The 19,064-nt window shown below is 32.2% G+C and overlaps 1 protein-coding gene across 1 annotated transcript; it reads right to left on the bottom strand.

Moving 5' to 3' along the window:
• Positions 1-9,921: 9,921 nt before the first annotated feature.
• Positions 9,922-16,360, bottom strand: LOC132741907 (uncharacterized). Its single transcript, XM_060730173.1, has 6 exons — positions 15,441-16,360; positions 14,644-14,725; positions 14,078-14,143; positions 12,721-12,831; positions 12,354-12,444; positions 9,922-11,985 (listed from the first exon to the last, which is right to left on the bottom strand). The coding sequence occupies exons 4-6, from the start codon at positions 12,829-12,831 to the stop codon at positions 10,106-10,108; spliced, it is 2,082 nt and encodes a 693-aa protein (XP_060586156.1). The 5' UTR covers positions 14,078-14,143; positions 14,644-14,725; positions 15,441-16,360; the 3' UTR covers positions 9,922-10,105.
• Between the last annotated feature and the right edge of the window lie 2,704 nt (positions 16,361-19,064).

Genomic DNA, 19,064 nt, shown 5'->3' with positions numbered 1-19,064 from the left:
AATTGATTATAGGTACATTATTGAATTAAGGCATTCTATTCAACACAAAAGATCTGCAACAAATAAACAATTACATATCTGCACACATGTTGCTTTTAGTATAAATTGAGATTTATGATGCTTAAATATTGTAAAACTTAGGCTGTGGTTCTCTGCTTATTTGATTGTATTATGAAATAATATCGTATTGAAGTACTTTTAAATATCTTGTGTACATATATCGTGATAAAGAGAAAACTTGAAGTTATTTGCTCTCTCAACTGTACAAATATGACGTAAGCTTTCGTTACAAACATACGTAAATGCACTATATTTATTTACAAACAATTTGATCTAAGGATTAGCAGTCGACCAATTATTTTTTTACTATTTATTCTGCCTGTAAACACAGTACCCAGCGCATGTTAAAATGAATATCTATGATTATAATTTACAAGTTCATAAATTATGTATTTGTAAAGTATCTTTAATGCAGGGTTTTGTACTTTCTTTTTAATTGATAGATAATAAGATTCGACAATATTCACAACAGCACTAAACACATTTAATATTAAAGAACATCAATAGAGAAAAACATCTATTGTAAAATTCTTTAAATTTAAAGAAACAAAACTTGAAACATTTTATGGTTTTATGTTTCGAGAAAATGTATTTAATGAATACTTTTTCTCAGTAGTAAAAATAGGAATACATGTCAAACTCCCTATATTCAGACCGATTTTATAGAGATTGCTCGTTTTCAATAACATGTGGAATAGGCAAACTAGCAATATTATTATTGAGGGCTACATTTGTGCAAGAAACAGGTGTTGCATCTAGCTAGAGAAATTGTAGAAAGGAGGATCCAGGCTAGTTTGCACACACGTGTTTTGACCTTTTAACATTTTACAAGAGTATCTAATTTTCCCTGCTGTCCCAATTATGATATCATTCCTTAAATCTCTGATATTTCACCATCAGCAATACAGAAGTAATATGTGTTCCTTACATATGCTCTGGCATGGGTTCGATCCCCGGGAGATGCTTTGGTAGTTTAGCGCGGAGGAAGGTAGTCTAGTACTGGTTTAACTCTCCAGGAAACTACCCGCCTATATGACTGAAATACTGTTGGGAAAAGGCGTAAAATGAAACAAACAAACAAGAACAAAAATCCTAACATATGTTTTTTTTCTAAATTGATATTGACCACACACGGTTCACAGAATCCAATCTCTTCACAATAACAGTAGACTTCAGGACTGTTATTTTGTACGCCAGTATTCATAGAATATCTCCTGTGCATATATGTCTATCCGAAATCAGGCATTCTGTCCGCTAACAATACCATCGATTTTTATGACAGTTTAATAATTTAAAGTAGTTGACCCTATCTGATATTATTAAACATTTTGCCTATTGTTTACTCCAAATTAATACTTTTATTAAAGGCGATAAATACTTTACATGCTTGAGGGTTTCGTTGGATCTTTATAGGAATTTACATCAGAGAAAAGGTATTCCTACAATTCTCTTGATATGCAAATGTTGTTGTTTTTATTTAGTACGGTTTTATAAGACTTGAGTATCTTAATTAATAGCAATACACACTTTTTTCAACTTTCTTTATTTTGTTACCCTTGTAGTGTACTTCCGTGTTTATAACTTCATATAATATATGCATTTATTATGTGATATATTGTGTGAACTTTAATTTCTTTTGCTCATCACACATGTCGAGTGCAACATTATTTTGTATTTCCGATTACACCCTGATACATTTATTGTAGGACTGGTGGATGTAAGTGTTGGTACCCCAGATTCAGTTGAGATGGCAATCATGTACCTATATGGCGTTGTGCCAGATATAAACATAGACAATGTAGAGCTACTTCTTCAACAAGCAGAATACTTCATGATTGAAGGTCTTAAAACTACTTGCATCAATTGGCTTCGTGATTTTGAAATTACGGAAAAAACTTACATATACGTACTGAAACTCGCTTCGGTGTATAATTTCGAAGTTCCAAATGGTATGGCTTACATAGAAAGCCATCTGCCCGAAGTTTTCAAAACCGAAGAGGCACTGTACTTTTCAAGGGAATTAATCCAAAAGCTATTTACTGACGAACGACTCTCTTATGTATCAATGGACGAACGTTTATCGTTTCTAATGAACTGGGTAAAAAATAACTCGGATGAGACAAAAGCAAATGTTAAGGAACTATTTGACACAATTGATTTACAAGATATTACCGACTCTCTTTTGCGTGAAGCTTCTTGTATTGACATATTGAATGAGATTATGTTTTCAAGCGATGTGGAAAGCACGTTACATGGAGGCGAATGTAAATGTGATGTTTTGATCATGACCGGTGAGAAAGGTTCCCTCTTGTGCTTTAATCCTCAAAACGACACGTGGTATAGACTGATTCCTGAAAACAGCAACGACATTCTTTATAGAAATATTTCTGGCATACGGAACACAAAACCTGAGTTATATTTTACTAAAGGGGAAGGTCACTTGATGCCAATGGTAACGACCTTGAATATAATAACTAACGAAATAAACACATACAAGTTTACCCTGAAAGACGAGGACATATCTAGGGAAACAATAACAAATGTATGCCTAGCAGATAACACCTTGCTTGTTCTCACCAGAAAACATGTTCAAATTATAGAAACACTTGCTGGTAATCAAACTAAAAATAAAAATGTTGATGCTGATTGCCCTGGGACTTCATCAAGTCACATCGATTTAGAATCATCACAAAAAAGAGTCAGAATACCGATCATTTGTGATAATGAAAGATTATACCCAGAAAATTTTAGGAGCGAGGACCAGAATATAACTGTGAAGAACACGGTTAATACCGCAGTTCATGTTGGTAGCGTAACAACTGAAAATCTTATAAGCTACAAAATGGAAACATTTTGTTTAGAGCTAGCAACTCATTATAAAATGTCTACGACAAACAAAGGATTTGTTATATATAACAACAAACGTTGTTATTGTTTGACAAATATGTACTGGTCACTACCATCTCAAAGGTACCTGATTGAGCTCTTTGAGCTCGAATCCGATGACCATAGGACAGACTACCTGTTTTGCAATGGTTTTTGGATCAAATTTTTAAAAAACGTATCTTATATTGATCCAAATTTAGAAATGAGCTTTATTCGCCACGAAGAACTTCTAATGAGTGAAAGCCCTACAGACTTAAAATGGACAAAAATATCTATACCAGAGAGAAAGGTGATGCATAAACTCTTATCAAGCAATGAAATGTTTGGTGTGCAATTATCAAAGAACAAGCTACGCTGTCACATCCATTGTCCACACTGTAAATATTCGCAGTGACAAAGCTCCTATAAGGCTCCCGGAATATATTACAGATGTACATACCCAGACGACCAGATTTGAAATGGGATTCAGCAGCAGCTAAATATTTCATGTGTCGGCGAAGCAAAATATCCTACGAATGGTCCGTCCTGTAAACACTTTAACCACATAGATGAAGTAAACAAACCGTGCTTAGAACAAACATATTTATAGTACTTCTTGGTTAGTGACCTTCTGAATTATTGATCACTCACAATTAGATGCCAGAACTCTCTGACTGTGATATTTCAATATTTGTAAGAATCATTTTAACGATTTGACACCTTGTTTTTAGCTTATGTGTTCGTTTAAATGTGACATCGAAACTATAAGGTTTATAAGGCGACTATCTAGACATTCTGCTAGCAAGACTTAAGGTGTTTTCACAAGTCCCTGGCAGTATTCGAGTCTACAGCGGTGAAGGACAAATGAGTTGAAGTCGGTAACTTTAACTGCTCGGCCATGAAGGCACCTAGTTCTGTATAATCAAAGATATTTGTTCGTAATTATTTTATAGATCAACCATTATACCTTTGTTTCTTTCATAAATTAGAGCAGGCAAATAAAGTATCGAAAAAAGTTATTTGTAAGGTTTTTATATCATTTATATTAAAAACGTAGCATTCCTAAATCTAAATCCTTAACTTAATTTGTGTTCGAGCAATCTCCTTAGCAATGGTCGCAACAATCTTAAAGCTTTAATCCGATGGCAAAATACGTTTTTGCAATGGATTTTGTTTAAGTTTTAATAACGAATATGATAAAGTGATCAAAGCTTAGAAAACACATATTCTAACGGGTGAATGCCCAAAATATTTAAAATGGCCAAAACTATATATACACCGGGCAAAAAGGTGATAAATAAAAACTCTTATCGAGTAACGGATTTTTTGTTATGCAATTATCAAAGAATAAAAGCTTCTGTGTCACATCAATTGTCCGTACTGTAAATGTTTTCAGCAACGATCAGTCAAATAGAAAAGACCCTAAGGACCTGGTCGTACGCCCGTTCGTAGCTGAGATTTAGTCGTACGATCGATCTTACGGCTACGTCGCGTTTTTTTCAACATGGTCGCAGCTAAGACGTCGTAGATAAACGTCGTAACATTAAGGCTGCTTCAGACCAGTCGTTAGTAGATTTAAGATCTTAAAAATGGCGGCGATTGTCGCATAATTCCTGACAAGGACTTTCATCTTTAATGTGCTAATTTCATAATAATCTTTGTCATAACTGCTATTGTCTGAATATTACCCGGTATCTGTCAAAACATATTGTTTTTATAGTGTTATCTAGTTTCAAGATTGTTTTCTAGTAGAAATGTACATCAATTCTAAACAGGTAACTATTGAAAATTAATATGAATTAACAATAAGTTGTAATAAGTCATTTCAATGTCATAATTTACTGTGCTATATGTATTCATTGTCATACTGGAATTATAATAATAAATGACTTTGTAACATTCTTACGCTTACTGTTCTGTAGATACTTTCACAAATAAGCCAGCCTTATTGTTTTCAACTTTTCCTTAATCTTAGCTGATTTTTTTTTATTTTTAATTCAAGCTGTGCTACCTGTAACTCATTCCATGTCATGAACGCACAGACAGGTTGAGCTTTGGTGGGTGTCTCTGTATTCAAGCATCAACAGCGCTTTGTTCGAAAATAAAAAAAATCTTAAAACACTAGCTATGCTTGGGAGCCTTTAGCTTTACTCACACAGTAAGGACAATATACTATACGGTTGACAGATCATAATGATGTATACTATCAAGTTCTTTGACTTTTATTCAAAATATTCTTACCGACCTGTGTATTGTTAATACAGAAATGTAAGGGATATATTTACATAGTCATTGGTGATATTTAATTGTATCATTAGCTGTTTTTAAGGATGACCAGAATAACGCTAACGCTTTTATTAGAGGTAATGTGCCTAACATGCAGAAGGCATTAATAATTTTTGATATCGGCTATAACATGTTTTGTAGACGGATATATGTGCTCCTTTTTGATGCATCTCTATATTTTGATTCGCAAATAAGTATCTATTTGTTTTTATCAATGCTTTACCGTTTTTTATCAAATATAGATCAATATATACAATGTATCCCATGTAAAATAATAAAAGAAATATCTTCTATAAGAAAAGAAATCACATTGAAATACAAAAAGACTTATCGTTTTTTTATTGTACTTTATTGAGTTAATTTGGAAACAAAACGTTTTAAAATGTCCTTTTTGCTTACCTCCATGCTTTGCCGTTATTAAGGCTACTTCGACGAGGCATACAACGTATTGTATTTACATTGACAGGTGTGTGGGAAATCACGTGACCCGGAAACGCACTTTCGACTGTATGGTTACTGTTTATACGGTCGTACGACCGAAAATGGTCTTTGCTGCGACTGAGGACCTACGACCGTGTTCATAAAACGGTCATGTGGAAATCGTAAGCTCGGTCGTCAGTATTTGTCGTAAGATAAGATCGCGGTTACGACCGTTTTTGGTGACAAAACGACACCCAGATTTCAAATAGTTCTCATCAGCTATATAGAGTGCAGTTGCTGGAAAAGCGTAAATCCTGCGAATATTCGATCTGTTTAACGTCTATAAAGCCCTTCTATCAATTGGACGAACTAAATTAAAACCTGTTAAGCAAAACATGTACTAGTATTGAGTGCCGCCGTGTTTGATGACGTTCATATGAAATTATCACACATTTGGTATTAACCTGTCTTTTCAGTTTGCTCTACTGATGATTCATGCATTATTTCATGCACTAGTGTCCACGTGAGTAAAATCACCGGCCTTCTGTAAGCTATCTAGCCATGCATGACAGAATCTAAAATCCCATGAGGTATTCGGATCAACAGCAGTGTGTGACAAGTTATTTGATGTATCAAATACAATCGTTTAAAGTTATATCAAATATCAATTTTTTTAATCTTTACCTTAACTTGTGTGCTACGGATTTCCTCAATACTTGGACGTCATTAAAATATTCTATATTTGTAGCCGATAAACGAAAAAAGTTTTCAGCAACAAAACTAGTTGACACAAATAATTACATCCTGGTCTTTATCTAAGCCTGTTTAAGGAAGAGCAGGAGTTGAACTCAGGTGTCCACTCATAACAGATATGATCAATAATCTGGCGACCGAATGTCTTTTTTTTCCAAGTATTGCTCTTAAGTCCTCAGATATTGTTTTCAAAAATAGTTCCAACCGTTTACATAGACAATCCTTTTCTTATTCACAATTGAATAGTGACCCTATCACGAAGTAAAAGTAAATATTACCCAAGGGATACATATTAATTATAAGCTAACTTCAAACCAAATATATGCTTTGTTATTTTTTGTTTTATTTTAACGCCTTTTTCCAACAGTATTTCAGTCATATAGGCGGGTAATTTCCTAATCGTCGTTCCTGGAGAGTTACACCAGTACTAAACAACCTTCCTCCGCGCTAAACTACCAAAGCATCTCCCGGGGATCGAACAAACGCCAGAGAGGGAACTGGATTAGAAGTCATCGACTCTTACCCTTCGACCACGGAGGCGGTTTAAATATATGCAATAAATAGGTAAAATTAAGACTGTTTGAGGAAACATGACATAGACCCCATACATTGACATCGACCTGAAACTTCATTATATATAGAGGTTTATCTACTTAAGGTTCGTACAATGATATACAGGAATACTGCAGTAATTGTAAAAAGGACCACTTTTTGAATTGGGGCTAGTAATATCAGGAAATTTTATGAATTATGGGTTAGTTTTTGAATTAAGCCATACTTTCAACACAAACTATTTGCAACAAATGAACATTTATATCCCTCTACAAATGTTGCCTTAAGATTGAATTGCGAATTATGATGTTCACATATTTGAAAACAAAGTATGTGGTTCACCGTTTATTTGATCAATGGTTCAATATGAAATAAAATCTTATTGAAGTACTTTTAAATATCTTGATAAAACGGAACACATGAAATTATTAGCTCTCTCAGCTGTACAAATATGACATAAGCATTCGATACAAACATGGGTAAATTCACTATATTTGTTGACAAACAATTTGATCTAATAATTTGCAGTTTACTATAGACTACAGTGTACTTATCTTTTACTATTTATTCTGCCTATAAACACAGTACACGGCACAAGTTAAATATATATCTATGATTAAAGTTTATAAGTTCATAAAATATGTATCTGTTTAGTATCTTTAATGCATGATGTTGTACTTTTCAATATAATAGTAGATAAAGAAAATCGATGATCCTTACAATTTACCGCAATTAAATCTAATATTAAAAATCTTGTATGTTGTTATTAAGGATGTAACAACACTTTTATAAATGTATATATTTTTTATATATATTATAGATTTTTAATTACCTCACTTTATTTATATGAAATATGAATTTGGTAATATCTTTACCAAAAATGCTTTTTCAATATTAGGTGGTCTCCCTATCAAACTCTTGTCGACGTTAAGTTCCTAATTGATAATTATCTGAACATAGTTTCACCTTATATTAAAACACAAGGAAATTAACTGTTAAAAGATTAGTCTTAACAAAAATAATAATAAATTATATTACCATCCAAAGTCGGAGAAGTGCCATATACATATAGAGTGTTTTGTTGGCCTTATTCTAAAAATAATGTAATAAACATAGTTTTGGTGACACATCATAAAAAAGCTTCATGCAACTAGTATATTGTGCATACTGCAGTACACATTTTACACTTCTAATGTTGATATGATATGATATAATGTTGATATGATACAGAATTATATAGATATTAAGATTGCTGGAACTATGGCCTGTGCCACCTGTATGTTAGCTCATCGTGAAGTCGGGGGTACTCCTGACTCGCGACAATCTTTTGGAGGTCGAGGGTCGGGAGTGCAACTGGCATGGCCTGGGGCGCGTGTTGTCGCAGGAAGACCATTTTGGAGCTTCTAGGCCCCAGGTCATGCTCTGGTTGATTTCAGGTCCGCAATAGAGTGGGCAGAGACTATCAGTTCCGGTTGATTTAAATATTATTTGAATCTAATGTTTTATGTTATTGGGAGCTTTGAAAAATACCTTTTTTCGAAGATAGATAAAATTTATAATAAAGGGAAATAAATAAGTTAACGTATGTTAGGAAATTTATGGTAGATATCCTTCTTTATGAGACATGACTTTTTAGAAGCATAGCAATGCAAATGTATATGGAATAATTGTCATTTTCTTTTTTTTACAAGATTTTTTCTTTTGTATTTATACACAAATTTAAGCTACTCCAATAATTACATATAAAAATCCTGTGATGAGAGTAGTATGTTGATCAACTATCCCGTTAGGAGACATGAAATATGGTTTATTCTAATGGAGATAATCCTTGTCCTCGGTGTTTATAAGTATACCTACCATATATGTGAACTACACATAACATAATACTTTAATTTATATAATATTTTCTACTCTTTCTTCAACAACTATCCACGGGAAGACCTAATTTGTTTTTCGTATACACTTTTCGTTTAGGTTATCTTGCTGGGGACACTTTGGAGAACAGGATGAAAAAAAAAGTAAACTGTGAAATGAAAGTAAAATTATCTCAAAAACCACCTGTTCATAATTATTATATAATGCAATTATAAACCATTGTTTTCTTCTAACGTTCTTTTTATATTATCTCATCAACTTCAAAATTTATACTATAAATGTATTATGAAAATCTTATGTCTCCTATTATTTAATCTTATGTCTCCTTATATTTAATGTTTAATGGTTTGCTGTATGATGTGCATTTGCATGGTTATGTATGATTGTATGATTTCGTTTTATAAATAAATGGGGTTCCACATTTGTGGACCTGAAGCTGAAAAAAATGCTTTTTTGAACTTACAATATAGGTAAATTTTCATTTAAGCATGCGAAAAAATCAGTTGTACAATTCTTTAGAAGAAACAAACCTTTCTTTATATTTCGCGAAAATACATTTAGGCGATTTTTGTTCCTTAAAAGATATTATAACGCTGCCTAAATTCTTATCCTATTACGAAAAGTAACAACTTATCAAACACCATTGTACGACTCAAAATTAACAGTTAACTTCTAACAGTAACGTGTCAGGAAATATGAATATCGGTTCTAAACATGCAGGAAAAATATACGAACATTGCCAAGAACGATTAATATATGACAACAGCAGTCCATGAACAGGCTCAAACAAAAGTATTCTCCATATTGCTGTGTTGTGCCACAGTCAAGGTGTCCATTTCTATAAGGAGTTATGATAAAATGATATCAAACTCGTATGCCACAGTCAAAAGTGTTTTTGTTTTATATGAAGAATGAATGCTATTTATTGACAAAAGACATAAAAATGTAATAACAACATAAACATTATGCAATTTCACAGTGGAAACATATTTGAAAATCACAGTAATTCACCAAAATGTTCTCAAATATATCAAATCTTATTTTATAAATTCGGAATTGTGAATTGTTTTTTTGTTATAGATTATTTATTGAAAATACTAAATAATGACGTTGCTATTATAAGTCGTTCATCACGTTTTTACCAATTTTGTATTTTTTTATGAATATGGATATAGATATACAGACTGTTGGAAAATTATTGTAAGAAATATTTATTCAGTGATGACAGGAAAGACTCATTAGATGTTGGAGTGCCATGATACACAATCAATCAACGTTATCATCCGTTTGAAAATCAATCTAAATATTCATCTTCATATGAATTCGATGATGAATCATCAGACATTAAGGGAACGGATTTTTGTTTAAAAGTGCAATGTGGACATGCAGTAGGACATCGCAGTTTACTTGTTGATATTGGTATAACAAAAAGTTTCTTATTTTTCTGAATGTTCTTACGTATGTTAACGTCTTCTGGAAGGGATATAGATTCCCATGTTACATTTTGAAATTGACTTTGTAATATTTTTTCATGGCTTATGAACTGCATCCTTATATCATCCGCCATACTTGACTTGTAAGAAACTGACAGCCACATTCCATTGCTAAAATTGTATTGTACAACCCATCCTTTGTTTTTTTCAAAGTCAAATTTTGTAAGCACATATTTCTCCAACAGCGATTGTCCTGACACTCCCGATAGACAATAACAGAGTGCATTGTTGTATATCAAAAATCCATCATCAGTTTCATTGATTCTATAGTTTGCATCTGGTATTATTTCAACTATTTCAATCTTGAATACAGTCATATCGAAAAGAACAACTTTTCCAGATTCTGTCAGCAAGGCAGCGATAGAGTTGCTACCTATACATGCATCTGAAATATCTAAATTTCGCAATGAGAAAATCGGAAACAGGCGAATGTGTTCCCCCGTAGAAATATATCCAATATACAGATCTGTGTATTCGACAGGTTCTGAGAAATATATATCCAAATCGTTGCGCCTCAATGGATAATCTTCCTCAGAAGTAATAATTGGCATACATGTCAACCCCCTATATTCAGACAGATTTGATAGAGATTGGTCGTTGTCAATAACCGGTGGAACAGGCAAATTAGCACCATTATTACTGAGGGTAACATTTGCGCCAACAGGTATTTTGTCTACTTGGAGCAATTGAAGGAAGGATGATCCAGGCTGTTGTGTTGGTTCAACACTAGTTTGCATACACGTGTTCTGAACTTTTAACTTTTTGAAAAAATATCCACTTTTCCTTGCTGTTCCAATTATAATATCATTCCTCAAACGTACATTTCTTAGTTCTGTCTCTGATATTTCTTCATCAGGAAAACGGAAATAATATGTCTCCATAACATCTGTATTTAAATTGATATTGACCACACACGGTTCAGAGAATCCATTCTCTTCTTGATAAAAGTAGATTTCAGGACTACTATTTTGTACGCCAGTAATTCCAGAATTTTCTTCGTGCATATATGTATATCTGAACTCATGCATTCTGTCTTTTAGCCAATACCACCGATTTTTATGAAAATTGAATAAATCAAAGTAGTTTTCCCTATCAGATATTATCAAAACATTTTGTCGATTGTTTTCATTGGTTTCTCTATGTATCACAGCTTCAAAATTAATAACTTTATTAAAGGGAGACAAATTCTTTACACGCTCGATGGTCCTATTGGATATTTCTTCTGTATCGATTTTGTTAAACAGGCTACGAATATATTCCTCTGATTCACTCTGATTGTGTGTTACCCAGGCAGCAAGGAATTCAATTTTTTCATCCATAGAAACGTACGTGAACTTTTTATCAGTGAAAAAATATTCCAACGATTCCCTTGATATGGTAGTCGCATCTTTATTTCGAAACACCTCATGTAGATTGCTTTCAATGTATGTATCAAGATCTTTCAGTTGAAAGTTGTATTTTGTCGATAATTGCAACACAAATAAACAGTTCTCATTTGTGAGTGTCTGATTTTGAAGCCAAAAAATACAATACGATTTTAAATTTTCTATTATGAAAAATTCAGCAAGTTCCAGTATACCTCCTATATTGTCAAAACTTAAATTGGGGTTTCGTCCATATAGGAACAGAAGTGCCATTTCCACTTCTTCTGTTGTTGTTTCGAGCTTAAGGTCAACAACTCCTAGTTTAAGAAAACAATTTTAAAATATAGATTACACACAAAGGTATTAAATCGAGTTTTTAATCTTCTAAAATCTACATTTTCTCAATATTATAATTAACATAAATTAAAAGTAACAACATTCATTTTAATAACAGAAATTTGTTGCTTCTGTAGAGCATGATATTAAAGCAGACATTTTCATTTCAAATCAAGGCGTTTGTTTTATGAAATATGTGTGATTAATATCTTCGAGCTTCATTAAACAAACGAAAGTGTATCATTTAAATATTTTCATTATCAAATCACTGCCTCTTCTAAAGATAAGATTTAGATCTTACACCCATGAAGCTACGTGTATATCTTAATTCGAAATAGAGAAAGCTTACTTGTCGCCCATTCAATAAAATTTGATTTCGCTCTAAAAACGTTATCAAAGAATGGACTCGCAGATAAAACACATCGATGAAACTTCTTTTCCTGAAATAGATAATAAACCAGTGTTGTTATAATATGTATGTAAATATATTTTCCAAACCTAAGGTTTCAAATGATATTTCTCTTTTTTTGGAGACTTAACCGTTCACATGCATTTGAAGACCGAAATAGATAAAATATATAAAATCGGTTTGAATCATAGGCATTTAAATGCCACACCAATTAAATGTGACAATTTGTGCTACTATTTTATCAAAAAAGTCGTATTGAGTATAAATGTAATTGCTTATTGTCTTAATAATAATGAACAGTGTTTACCCATTGTCCATGTCTCACTGTTATGTCACATAGATCCGAATGTTCTTCTACCTGTCGAATGAGGTTTTCAGAGACTGGTGTAAAATTTCTTTCCTGGTAGTTTACCTCCATCTTTAGTAAAAAGCGTAAGATTATGATGAAATAATCTCGGCAATTGTAATTGATTATTCTATTTGAACTAACAAAATACTTGATAAATTTAGCATTAAACTGAATTGTTTCACTTTTAATTTATCAGTGTGTCCATACCACTGTTTTTACGTCATTTTATACGTTGAAACGGCAAGCAGAAATCGTTTAAACTAACGTAAGTTCTTTATTTTTCCGTCTGTTATCAGTTTGACTTCCTGTAAAATTAACAGTGAATTCCATAGGTCATTCTAAAATAAAATGTAAAGGATAGTTCTTACCATTCTAAAATCAAATGCAAAGGTAAGTTATTACAATTCTAAAATAAAATTGTAATGATAGCTTTGAAATAATATTTTAAGGATAGTTTTTGCCATTATAGAATCAAATGTAAAGGAATGAGAATAGTTCTTTAACTTTAAGTTGAATCGCCAATTAGCAAACATGCCCCTTATAACATTTTTGCTACAACTGGAAACGAACGCAGCGAATATTAACACCTTTTTATTATCAAAAAACGAATGGTTTACATATAATTTGAAATTACAATTTAATTAACGCTTTACATTACACACATTTTGCTGTCAACACATTTTCCAAACTTGGCATAAAGAGATTGTAGATAAGGTATTTTTGCATATCGGACAGGATTATCTACTTATTATTTCAAAATATTAAGTGTTGACGATTGATTACAGCTGTGACGGTGCTAGTGAGCGTAAAGAATGTTGCACTTTGCTATTATCCCATAACAGACTCTGACTCTGTTACATTATCTATTACACATGATGCCCAATCCCATCGTCGTCGCAAATTTATATCCAAAATATAATTGCTGGGCATCATGGGTAGAGAAATAAAACATCGCTGCTCTCGGTTTCGAATATTTTTACTAACGCTACTACAGTGAGATGATGCAAGGTGAATTTAGGCGGGAGTTTATCAGCTAGTAGCTAATACTAGAGACCAAAAGCAAGACAATATATTACAGACACAGTAAGACCGAGTCAAGAATTTTATGTAAATAAATTGTTTTCATTGCATCCGAGTTATTACCCCATTTCCAAACAAAATGTTTTATTGGTTAAAAAATTACTTTGCACATTACCGTACAATATGTGTGTATGTTAAACATGACTAAACCTTTAATCAATATATATTAACAATGACATCTTTAAATTTCTTCATATTTGTAATTTAAAAGTAATAATATATTATGTTTACTTACCCTATCATTTACTGTGCCGTTCAAAAACTAGGATTGTTCTTCAACCTCTTGTTTTACTATCAAGCACTGAAAATAGTCGAACGCACTGGATCTTGTTAACAGATAAGTAGCGAAGTTAGACATTCTATTTAGAAGAAATTACTTAAATTTACTATCGACATTGATACTGTTAAGAAGCTAAAACAGTTCTCGAAGGAAATATACGACAATGAAGAGTTAAACATTTTTAATCTCACGAGTTAAGCATGCGATAAATTCATCGGTGAATGTCTTTAAAACGTTTTTGCGAGAATGTAAAATTTTGCTTCTTTATCTATTAAAATACAAAATGGCGACACACGCCTTTAAGAAAAAGGTAATAAATAGAAAAAAAAACAATAGATGCCCACGAACCGACCCAGGATACCGTATATTTCAGTTGAAAGTAAGAAGACACTTTTTTATTAGCTGTGTTTGGAGTAAAGTCGTATAAATACTTTTGTATAATAAAACTACTATTCAAAAAAAGATAATTTAAGTATTACTATTCATAATACATATGAACATGATAAAAAAGCAGTACTTACGGTATTTATTTTAGAGTCGAAAAGGTTGAGGTAATATTATAAGACTATGCCACTTTATTGTTTTCGATCAATGACTGTAAATCTGTGAAACGTTAACAAACATTTTGTCAATATCGACTCCTCTTCTTAGTCTACTGTATTATGTTAATCGTATAGACATGCAAATTTAACTGTTAGCGAAATAAATCGGTATTTGTCTCTTATTATTTCGAATACCTTATTTATAGCGTAATTTATAATTATTTTCATAATGATAATGAATTTAGAATTTCATTGTTGTATTTGAAGTTGTTTAAATTGTTAAATTTTAAATCGTTTGACTAACATGTACATAACCGCCTCCGTGGTCGAGGGGTTTGAGTCGATGACTTCTAATCCAGTTACCTCTCTGGCGTGGGTTCGATCCCGGGAGATGCTTTGGTAGTTTAGCACGGAGGAAGGTAGTCTAGTACTGGTGTAACTCTCCAGGAACGATGGTTAGGAAACTACCCGCCCATATGACTGAAATACTGTTGGGAAAAGGCGTAAAATGAAACAAACAAACAAACAAAACTAACATGTACATAACAATACTCTTTCGGATTATGCATTTTCGTTTTTATTATCGTTCCTTAAATGTATATCAATAAAACCATTTACGATTTTTTATTGGTGTACTTTTATGATTTATTATTTTCTAATAAGTCAAATATATATTTACATACTACATGTGATGAATATAATTTTATACAGAATAATATATTTTGTAAGGAAATAGATGATTTCTAAGATTAAGATATAAATTTCTAAATTCTTACCTCTTCATTTGTCTAACGACTGTTTTATTCAAATTACGTAACATCCACAAATACATGTAGCTTAAAATTTCCATGAAAGGAAGTTTTTATGTTCATGGTATGTCGTATCAATGGCAAATCTAGATAATTATTCGGTTGTGATCTCATACAGTGTTAATCAATAAATACGTAAGCATAATTCATTCTAAAAATAAATAAAAAGACAACTTGCTGGTGTAGGGAGATTATAAATGAGGAAATACTTTTAACTCATATAATTTTAATCTTTGAACGCCTGGGTTTCTACAAGTGAATAAGCTAAAATATTATCATTTTATTCCTGTAATCATATATCCGTGAAATCTTATATAATTACAGTTCAAAACTTTACAATGAAATAATAGAACGAATGACTTGTAACTGCAACTTGCTTTTGTATTTCGCAATAAATATATCTACATGTAGTCTAAAAATAGCTCCAACACATACATGAAACCTAACCCACTTAAAGCATACTCTATTCTTAAGCTTTGTATCTCGCCCATGGTGGCCTGGATTTTTACAAGTTCGTAATAATTATCAAAAAACCTGATGTGTGTATTTTTAAAAGTACGATTACTATCAATCAAACTTATCTTATCATAACAAGTCAATGACATTCCTAACGAATGTGATCAAAATGTTTAGATATGTAGAAATGTCTAATTTAGGCAATAGTAAATGTTTAATAAACATTTATACATGCTTAAAAAATTCTAAGGTATTTTTAATAATCATTTTCATTTTTAATGTCTTAAATATCCATACAATGTTTCAACAACAACATTATGTTAAACAATAATGTAATAACATAATTAAATATCTTATTATTTCAGCCATGTTTGAACAACTTGAATATAGTGATAGAAAACATAGCGGTTAAGACCTAACTCCAAATTTAGATATGTTATTGAACAAGTTTGTGATCAATCTCCTTTGTGTGACAATACAGTTAAAGTTGGAACGGAATGGGTAAACAATGTTATTCATAGTCAATCCAGTAATCGTTTAGATCATGTTATTAATTTATGTAAATTGTAAGTCTTGATTCTCAGCGTTTGTACTTTGTACCTAATTCGAAAACTGTAGTTCAACCATATTCTATACTAGTTAATAATAAAGTTGAAAATAACAATTAAGTGAATAGTCTTAAAACATGAAAATCAAGTTTTAAAGCCATCAATAATATAGGTCATTGGTTACTGGCAATCGACAAGACGTATGATAATTAATTAAATTAATTTTAATATAGGAGGGAAATCAGCCTCAAACATGATTTACAGTGTAACCTGATGTTTAATTAAATATTACACCGAAGTAGGCTATTACTTGACACATTAGAACATTTATTGTTCTAGACAAAAGTTTAGATGTTTCATAATTCAAAATATTACCTTTTCATGTTGAACTTTGAACTCTAATTAAGCAATGCATCTACTAGGGGACGTTGACGGTAACTTGTCCTGTTCAGTACCATCTATGAACAGACTCAACCAAACTAATCCTAAACGTTTTTAATTTCGCCGTTTTGACGTTCCTTAGGTTTTCTTTATTTTTCTCTATTTTAGCTTTATTGCAGCACATAATTCCTAGAAAAAGCCATCTGCCAGAAGTTTTCAAATCCGAAGAGGCACAGTGCTTTTCAAGGGAATTAATCCAAAAGCTATTTACTGACAAACGACTCCCTTATGTATCAATGGACGATCGGTTATCGTTTCTAATACACTGGGTCAAAAATAACTCGGATGAGAAAAACGCAAAAGTTAAGGAACTATTTGACACAATTGATATACAAGATATTACCGATTCTCTTTTGCGGGAAGCTTCTTGTGTTGGAATATTAAATTATATTATGGTATCGAGCAATAAGGAACGTACGTTACATGGAGGTTAGGTTAATGTAAATGTGATGTTTTGATCATGACAGGTGAGAAAGATTCCCTTTTGTGCTTTAATCCTCAAAACGACACGTGGTATAAACTGATTTTTTAAAACGACATTCCTTATAGAAATATTTCTTGCATACGAAACATAAATCCTGAGTTATACATGTATTTTACAAAAGGGAAAGATCACTTGATATCAATGATAACGACTTTGAATATAGAGCAATAACAAAATAGATTCATACAAGTTTACCCTAAAAGACGAGGACACGTCTAGAGAAACAATAAGAAATGTATACATAGCAGATAACACTTTGCTAGTTCTCACCAGAAATCATGCATGTTCAAATTATAGAAACACTTGCTGGCAATCAAACTGAAAATAAGAATTTGATGTTGATTGCCCTTGGACTTCATCAAGTTATATCGTTTTAGAACCATCAGAAAAAAGAGTCAGAATACCAATCATTTGTGATAATGAAAGATTATACCCAGAACATTTTCTAAGCGAGGACCAGAATATAACTCTGAAGGACACGGTTAATATCGCAGTTCATGCTGGTATTGTTACAACTGAAAATGTTGTACCAGTATTTTATTTGCGAAACATTGACATTTCACGATCATGTATAAACATCACACTTTCTACAGTCGCTTTACTTCCAACAGGCCAAGGGTCTGTGATACTGTTTGATCTTACAAGTTACAAAATGGAAACTTTTTATTTAGAGCAAGAAACCCATTATAAAATGTCTACGACAAACAAAGGATTTGTTATATATAACAACAAACGTTGTTATTGTTTGACAAATATGTACTGGTCACTACCATCTCAAAAGTACCTGATTGGGCTCTTTGAGCTTGAATCCGATGACCATAGGACTGTTTATCTGCTTTTCAATGGTTTTTGTATCAAATTTTTGGTCCGTTTCAAAGATATTGAACCAGTCTACGTAATTCGTGATCACCCCTCGTATGTATTGGTCACTTCCATCTCAAAAGTACCTGATTGAGCTCTTTGAGCTTGAATCTGATGACCAAAAGACAGACTATCTTTTTTGCAATGTTTTTGGATCATGTTTCATAAAACAGCTCATTATATTGATTGAACTTTAGAAATAAACTTTATCCGTCACGAAGAACTTATGAGCGAATTCTCTAAAGATTTAAAATGGACAAAAATATCTATACCAGACAGAAAGGTGATGCATAGTCGCTTATTAAACAATGAACTGTGTTCTGTGCAATCATCAAAGAACAAGTTCCGCTGTCAAATCAATTGTCCGCACTGTAATTATTCTCAGCGACAAAGCACCTATAAGGCTTCCGGAATATGTTTTAGATATACAGACCCAGACAACTAGATCTGAAATGGATTTCAGCAGCAGCTATGAATGTTCCGTCTATTAAACACTTTTACTTTATGGATAAACTAAACAAACACTTCTCCGAACATGTATTATACTTCTTGGTTGGTGACTTTCTTTTAAAAATTACTCACCACTCAAGAAAAATGCCAGGACTCCTTTTGATATCTTTAAAACACCATTTTTAGGATTGAACATTATCCTGTTTTCAGGAAGACAAGTTTTAAAGTCTCATAAGGTGACTATCTAGCTTAACTGCCAAAGAAGACTTCAGGTGTTCTCACGAGCGTCTGACGGTACCAGTATTCAAAATTACACCTGTATAGGACAAAGATGTTAGTTTGGTATTATTT

Source organism: Ruditapes philippinarum, unplaced genomic scaffold (genome assembly GCF_026571515.1).
Source record: "Ruditapes philippinarum isolate M1 unplaced genomic scaffold, ASM2657151v2 ctg7930_1_1_1_1, whole genome shotgun sequence".
In the NCBI taxonomy this organism is placed as follows: Eukaryota; Metazoa; Mollusca; class Bivalvia; order Venerida; family Veneridae; genus Ruditapes; species Ruditapes philippinarum.
The sequence above is the reverse complement of the archived record's forward strand: the minus strand, read 5'-3'. Positions and strand labels throughout refer to the sequence as shown.